Source organism: Gorilla gorilla, chromosome X, assembly GCF_029281585.2.
Source record: "Gorilla gorilla gorilla isolate KB3781 chromosome X, NHGRI_mGorGor1-v2.1_pri, whole genome shotgun sequence".
Lineage (NCBI taxonomy): Eukaryota > Metazoa > Chordata > Mammalia > Primates > Hominidae > Gorilla > Gorilla gorilla.
Genome location: NC_073247.2, coordinates 131,693,592 through 131,701,824, shown reverse-complemented (window position 1 = coordinate 131,701,824; position 8,233 = coordinate 131,693,592). Strand labels below are relative to the sequence as shown.

The following is an 8,233-nucleotide window of genomic DNA, read 5'->3' as shown; positions in this document are numbered from 1 at the left end:
TGCACACCAAGGACAGCCATCCCTAATGCAAGCCTGGGGCTAGGTATCACAGAAAAATATGCTGGAGCGGTTGAGAGGATAGACATTTTCAAACCGGTATGAAACGTTCATCAGTGTATTTCATTTCATCCACAATTCTGAAAAAGTTTAAATACTGAACGTTTGTGGTTTTCTGCCCCAGAAAGGAGCTTACAATATGCATGGGTGTAAGTGAAGTCGAAGTGGAAGCCAGTAAGCCTGATGAAAGCAACTGGTCAGAGTAGCCACTCTGAAACCTGCTTCAGTCCTTTGATGCCTTTGTCCTACACATTCTCAAGTTGGCCTATTTTTGTTGCCTTTTCTGTGTTTGCAAAGTGAGTTCTGAACTTTAGAGGGTGAAAAATGGGATAAGGAAACCCCAGCTTATGGAAATTACACATTACCAGAGGGAATATGCTTTCTAATGGAAAAATAAAACTATACATACCAAACTGCTACTTCTATTTCCTGTACAAAATTAAGAATAAACAAAGTTCGGTTCCTTCTAACAATAGTATCCTTTAGAGACTACTTCTGTGTGGAGGTATCTTGGGACTGAGTCTGACTTAGAAGTATGCAAATTAATGCACCAAAGAGCTACGATGTGAGAAGCTTCAACTGTATTTAAAATATTTAAACCAAGTTATGTTCTTAGCTCAGTGAGTGAGTTTATAAATATTCGGGCATTGGGTTAAGGGACTAAGTCACACACACAGACAACACACTATATGAGTAATTAAGTACGTTTAGTTTCACTGAGACTGATGGGGAGGAGATAGCTTAAAAGTCCAAGTGCCTGGTGGTCCTGCTATTTTTTCGAAGTGTCTGATGAAGACATGTAGAAAGTGGCTACCTGAAATTGTAATTTTCTGGAATGCTTCGATGTGTCAACCTGAAAACACTGCTAAAATACGCACATTACAGTGGGGGTCGGGGGGAGACAGGTTTGCAAACTGCAAATTTGCCTAAAAATTGGAACAAACAAGAACAATTTTGAATAAGGTTCCAGTCACCTAAGAAGGGTGAAAAGGTTAAAGAAGAATGGCATACACTTACATATATACCTTGAAGAAATGGCACAAATTGAACTTTATGAGTGAATATTCTCTTGAGGAATTATTTTGATGGGACTGTCTAAAGAGGTGGGTTTTATGAAATTTGTTTGGTGATGGGGAGCACGCTCAATTTAAACCAGATTCTTACCTGTGCTTATTTGAAATACGTTTTCATTTTCCCAGGCAGTGATGATTAATTTGTAGGTCACGGGATCAAAAGATTTCTAAGATTACTTAAGTTTTATTAAGAGAGAATTTTCCAAAACGAAAACAAAATCCAGGATGAGGTTATGAGCCTCGCTCTGCAGTTTGTGTGAGGGCAGTGATGGAAAGGAGCTGCAGAGCTGGTGCGGGTGACTTTTAGTGAATTTAGAACTAGTTTGGCCCTTTTTTTCAGACAGAATAGGGACCCATCAATGTTAATAGGAACATCCATGCCCAACTCCGGACTCTAGGGGAAGCTTCCTAAGCGGCTACTCAGTATTTATGGGAAGGCAACAGCTAAGCATTGATTCGACATGCTCCAAATTCTGTCCACCGCCCTCCCTTTTTGTGGGGGACACAGGGGAATAGGAGTCATTCTGGCCCAAAGGTCCTGCTGCTTCAGAAGAATCATGAGATGAGACTCCACCAAAGCCAGAATGAAGCTGTTCTCCCTTTTCTCCCCCATCCCCAGCCCAGAAGGCATATTATTGCACCTTCCCCAATTCAAAACGGACAATCACACTGTCCAATGTATTTTGTTGCTCTCTTCATCCTTAAGAGATCTCGAATTCCTGCTAATTAAAAATAGAAAGGGCATCTTTGGGGTTATTGGCACTGGAATCAAGGAGATGGTCCCCTGAGCAGTAATCTAGACTCATCATTCACTGGAATAGGCAGTCATTTGATCATGGTGTCTTCTTCCTGTGCAACTACCAGAGTAGAAAACAACAAAAACAAAAATGGGAGGGTGAAGGAAGCCAGGCCCATTTTTTAAGAAACATTAAGTTCTTCTCAATACAGCCTTTGCTTATGAGCAACCTCTAGCAATGCAAGACTTCTCGTTGGCTATTAAAAGTGGTTAATTGTGAGCACCAAGGCTGCACTATGAAGTGATTACTAAGATAAGTGCCACAGTTCCATCAGAATTTCCTCTCGCAGGGGTTAAATCAAAGTCCAGTTTCACAGCACGTATGTGTTCCCAGTGTAAAGCGAGGCTCTGTTTTCTTAGGAAAGCATGCATTTGTTGCTGTGTTGTCCACTATCTCACTCTGCGAACTTCACAGTTGTGGATATGAAATGTCAGCAAAGCAATTGCATGTAATGTGGGACTTCTGCACAGAGAGGAGATTATTGATACCCAGAGCCCCCAGCGCCTGACTGAATTGGGGAACATCTAGGAATGCGCCTGTGTATGCCCACTGCCATCCTCACCAGATAATTTTGAAACCAACATTTCCTTTTTTTTTTTTTTTTTTTTTTGAGTCGGAGTCTCACTCTGTCACCCAGGCGGGAGTGCAGTGGTGCGATCTGGGCTCACTGCAGGCTCCGCCTCCCGGGTTCACACCATTCTCCTGCCTCAGCCTCCCGTGTAGCTGGGACTACAGGCGCCCGCCACCAAGCCCGGCTATTTTTTGTGTATTTTTAGTAGAGACGGGATTTCACCTTGTTAGCCAGGATGGTCTCGATCTCCTGACCTCGTGATCCGCCTGCCTCAGCCTCCCAAAGTGCTGGGATTACAGGCGTGAGCCACCACACGCGGCCAGAAACCAACATTTCTTATTTCCCAATGTGGCACCTGTTCTTTTTAAACATCAGCTTCCTCAATGCTGTAGGTACCCTCTAAACAGAACTACAGAATCTATAGAAATAAAAGCCACAGGACACCATCAGACCGAGTTCTGACCTCTTCTAACCTTTGTCCCAGTTGAGCACATGGTTTTGCCATATTGCAATTGAAAGCCAAAGAAATACTCCACACAAAGCATGCAGTAAACACTAACATTCAATTTGACACACACTAACAGAACATTTTTTTCATGCTCAGGAAAAGAATAGTGAATACCATTTCCCATAAGTGATGGAGTCTTCAAGAGACATGTATTTACTTGTTTGTCTGTTTTGTTTTTGTTTTTGACTCAGGGTCTCACTCCGTCGTCCAGGCTGGAGTGCAGTGGCCCGGTCTCACCTCACTGCAACTTCCACCTCCTAGGCTCAAGGGATCCTCCCACCTCAGCCTCCCCTGTAGCTGGGACTACAGGCATGCACCACCATGCCCAGCTGATTTTTGTACTTTTAGTGGAGCTGTGGTTTCACCATGTTGCCCAGGCTTGTCTCAAACTCCTGGGCTCATGCGATCCACCCCCCGGCATCGCTTGAACGGAGCCACGGCAACTCACCGACATATGTACTATTTTTAATGTCTCTCTAGTTCTTCGAAGTTCCAGAAGAACTAAGGCGTGGGGCAGAGGAAATAGTAAAAAATAATGCTTTAGATAATAGTTTCCACTCAATCTAAATTTCAAAACAGAGAGTTCTTTTAAAAGTAATCCCACAAAACGCATGTATTTTAAAATGTACTTCAAATATTGCAAAGGCAACAACCAGGCCAGGTGTGATCGCCCAGGCCAGTAATCCCGGCACTTCTGGAAACCGAGGTGAGAGGATTGTTTGAGCTCAGGAGTTCAAAACCAGTCTGGGCAACATAGTCAGATCTCATCTCTCAAAAGGGATTTAAAAAACATATTAAAAAAGGAAAAAAGGCAAAGACGAGAAATTAACTGTTCTAATACAAGTTTAAAATTTTTATTTATTAAAAAATATTTAACACTGTTTACCAGAAAATAGGTTCACCCAAGATAGATGGTCTTCGCAGATGTTAGTTTCAGCTGAAAAGTTATGAACACAATCTCGGGAAAAGTCCAGGAGCTTCTGCATTCTATAGTAATCAAAAAAATTGGGGGTTTTGCTTTCTAAAGTTTCTTTTTTGTTGTGGTTTTTGAGACGGAGTCTCACTCTGTCACCCAGGCTGGAGTGCAATGGCCAGATCTTCACACACTGCAACCCCGTTTGAAAAGCCCATCTTCAGTCTGAAGTAACTACATCAATAGGAGCAGGCTGGATCTTTAATCAGGTTTCATAAAGGATGCCTAAGGGGCCATTCATCCTCTGAAAAAAAAATTTTTTTTTTTGAGACAGGGTCTTGCTCTGTCACCCAGATTTAGAGTGCAGTGGCACGATCTTGGCTCACTGCAACCTCTGCCTGTCAGGTTCAAGCGATCCACCTGCCTCATGCTACACCTAGTAGGTGGGACTACAGTGGTGCGCTACCAAGTCCAGGTAATTTTTGTATTTTCACCATGGGGTTTCACCATGTTGGCCAGGCTGGTCTCGAACTCCTGACCTCGCGTGATCTGCCTGCCTTGGCCTCCCAAATTGCTGGGATTACAGGCGTGAGCCACTGGGCCAGACTTCATACTCTGAAAACTCTTGAGAGTGAAAAAGATGGTCTGAAAAAAAAGGCTTAGTCATGGGGGGCCCATCACTGCACTCACATGAACTGCACAGCACTGCTCATAACCTAATCCTGGATTTTCTTTTTGTTTTGAAAATATACTCAGTCAATAATACTGAAGTAATCTTAGTAATTTCTTGATCTCATGACCTACAAATTAATCACCACTGCCTGGGAAAATGAAAAACCATTTCAAATTAGCACAGGTAAGAACCTGGTCTAAATTGAGCGTGCCCCACCCCACCACCAAACAAATTACATAAAACCCACCAGTTTAAAACAGTAACATAAAAAAAAATCCTTAGTTGTCAGAAATTCCTAAAGAGAATATTCCCTCATAGAGCTCCATTTGTGCCATATCTTCAAGGTATATATTTGAGTGTATGCAGTTTTTCTTTAACCTTTTCACCCTTCTTAGTTAAGTGAAAACTTTTTCAAAATTGTTCTTTTTTATTCCAATTTTTAAACAAATTTCCTGTTTGCAAACCTGCCCCCCCACACCCCCAGTGTAATGCAAGTATATTAGCAGTGTATTCCGGCTTACAAATAAAAGTATTGGAGAAAATCAAAATTGCAGGCTGCCACTTTCTACATGGCTTCATCAGACCCTTAAAAACAACAGCAGGACTACCAGGCACTTGGACTTTTAAGCTATGTCCTCCCCATAAGTCTCAGTGAAACTAAACATACATTAATTACTCATATAATGTGTTCTTTCTGTATGTAACTTATTCCCTTACCCCAATGCCTGAATATTTATAAATTTGGTCATTTAGCTAAGAACATAGCCTGGTTTAAATATTTTAAATACAGTTGAACCTTCTCACAATATGGGTCCTTGGTGCATTAATTTGCAAACTCCTCAAGTCAGACTCAGTCCCAACATAACTCCACACAGAAGTGTTCTCTAAAGGATACCATTGTTAGAAGGAATGGAACTTTATTTACACTTAACCTTGTACAGGAAATAGAAGTAACAGTTTAGTTCTGTTTCGCATTAGAAAGCATATTCCCTCTGGTAATGGGAAATTTCCATAGGCTAAGGTTTACGTATCCCATTATTCCCCCACTAAAGTTCAAAACTCACTTGGCAAACATAGAAAAGGCAACAAAAACAGGCCAATTGGAGAATGTGTAGGACAAAGGTATTCAAGGACTGAGGCAGGTTTCAGAGAGTGGCTACTCTGACCAATTGCTTTCATCAGGCTTAATGGCTTCCACTTCGGCTTCACTCACATCCATGCAGATTGCAAGCTGCTTTCTGGGAAAGAAAACTACAAAAATTCAGTATTTGGAATTGTGGATGAAACGAAATACACCTATGAACATTTCATACCAGTTTGAAAATGTCTAGCCTCCCAACTGCTCTTGCACATTTTTCTGTGATACCTAAAAATAGCCCCAGGTTTGCATTAGGTAGGGGATGGTTTTCCTTTGTGTGCAGAATTTCAGAGAGAGCTAAAACACTTAGGATTCAAGATTTTTCTATCTCTATCTATCTGTCATCTATTCATGTAATTTATCTATGTATCTAATTTTAGAGACAGGGTCTAGCTCTGTAGCACAGGCTGGAGGGCAGTGGCCAGATCACAGTTCACTGAAGCCTTGAACTCTGGGCTCAAGCGATCCTCCAGAGCACCTTGGATTACGGGTGCGTGCTGCTAATATGCCCAGCTAATGTTACAAAATTTTTTGTAGAGATGAAGTCTCACTATATTGGTCAGCCTGGCCCTGAACGCCTGGACTCAAGTGATCCTCCTGACTTGCCCTCCCAGAGCGCTGGAATTACAGGCATGAGCCACAGCACCAGCCCGAAGATTAATAATTTTAATGCAAATATTTAACTTGATTCGTATCTATACTGCTTGAAAAATACCTTGATGCCCAGTTGCTATCGCCCGCATCCCACAGCTCAAGAGCGGCCCTGAGCCAGTGGCCTTGAGCCCCCTAAATAGCTCTTGGCACTGGAGCCTGGTAAAGAGACATGGGTAGAGCCAAAGGCGTCCAGGGAAGAGCCCCAGAGTCCTGGGAACTGGGAAGCTCCAGAGCAAGCCGCTTACCGAGCGAACACGTCGGGATATTCAGAGCGTGGGAAAATGCTGTCTAGCTCCTTCAGGTGCAACCTGCTGAACGCACTGGGGCTGAAGAGACGCCGCTAATATTGGGGTTGTGGCTCCTCCGCGGAGGAGTCCTGGGCTGGAAGCCTCAGGCTGCTGCTGCGAGGGCTCCTGGTCGCCACCGCCGCGCTTCTGGTTATCCTTGATCGTGGGGTCGGCAGCTCCCGCACAGAAGTGACTTTCTTCTTCTGCTCCAGCTCCCTGCTCGGGTTTGGACCGTATTTTCTTCTCCTCGTCTCCTCCAGCTTCAATCACCAAAGTCCCTACAGCCTTCGCATCTGGAAAGGAGGAAAGGCAAAGAGAGATTGAGAGAGGAGAGAGACAGAGAGAGATCAGGGCGTTTGGCGCGGGCACAGGGCAGCATAGAACCGCGGCCTGAGAGAGGAGGCGCAGCAGCGTCCGGTCCACGCCCCGCTCTCCGGGAAAGTTCCCTTCTCGGGAGAGTTCCCCAAACTCTCTCCCTCCGGGGGAGTTCCCCAAAGCACCGGTCCGGGTCCCCAGACAAGCACTGACTGTCGCCTTCCTGGAGCTCATGGAACAGGAAACCCAGGCCGGGGTCGCCTGTGTCTTCGTGGCTGGATCTGGGCTGGGACCCCATCTGGGAGCGCGGTGGATGAAGCCGTGCGCCTCCACGGATTCTGCGCTGGGGTCCTTCGGCTCCTGCTCTGAGTTCCGGCTCGTGGACTTCGGGTCCGACGCCTGCAGGTGGCGGGGAATGGGCTCCTGCCCTGGTCGCCGCTGCTTGCGGTGTCTGTGTGTGTGTGGCGGAAGGCCCTGCTGGCAGGCGCTCACGGCCCGAGTGTGGCGGTTAAGTCAGGGATGCGTTCGTGGTCAGGGCGCGGGGAGGGGTCGGACGTGTGTGGGGACCTGCGATCCATTTTGCAGCTTCGTTGACCACTCCCACTCCGGGCGGGGTGACTGCCAGAGGGAGGGGCTGAGCTGTCTGGCACGAGTCGAAATTGAGGCAGGGGGAGAGGCAGCGGAGCGAGACCCAATCTAGCCCCCGAGCCCTTGGAGAAAGTTTGCAGAACACGTTTCCGTGTGGCCCTGGAGGCAGGCGGGCCGGCGTGATGCTTCTCCAGGGCGAAGACGCCGCACGCTGAAGGCAGCGCACCTTGCAATTTGGACTGCCAGCACCGCTCTCCCTTCTGGGTAGTTAGTAACTAATGGATGAGTCTCTCTAGTTCTGGTCTGTTCCCACCCAAAGTCCGCGAATCGGACCGTAATTAAGATGAAATGATGAAGTCAGAGGCTGCATGCTAGGTTTTTGCAGCAATGTCCAGAAAGTTGAGTGCGCCACGCTCTCCAGGAGATCTGTGGAAGCGGAAGTTTGGGGCTGGGATTTGCAGAGCACTCTGGATGCTCAGGTGCAAGTTGCAAGAAACCTAACACGCCCCTTGCAAAAGCTCCAGGTACTCCACGTCAGAGTACACATAGAACCCTGCCTGGTGTTTAGTGCATCCCAGAAGGCTTACACTGCAAGTGGCCCTTCCTTTGGCGCTAGACGCGACTGTGGAGCATGCAATGTCTGCTAAGCTATGCTGGGC

The 8,233-nt window shown here is 45.9% G+C and overlaps 1 protein-coding gene across 1 annotated transcript; it reads right to left on the bottom strand.

The window, feature by feature from the left end:
- Positions 1 to 4,055: 4,055 nt before the first annotated feature.
- LOC129530028 (homeobox protein ESX1-like) lies at positions 4,056 to 7,709 on the bottom strand. The gene is made up of 3 exons (XM_055376239.2): positions 7,200 to 7,709; positions 6,630 to 6,964; positions 4,056 to 5,830 (listed from the first exon to the last, which is right to left on the bottom strand). Exons 1-2 carry the CDS (start codon positions 7,282 to 7,284, stop codon positions 6,651 to 6,653), a joined length of 399 nt encoding a protein of 132 aa, XP_055232214.1. The 5' UTR covers positions 7,285 to 7,709; the 3' UTR covers positions 4,056 to 5,830; positions 6,630 to 6,650.
- Positions 7,710 to 8,233: the final 524 nt, after the last annotated feature.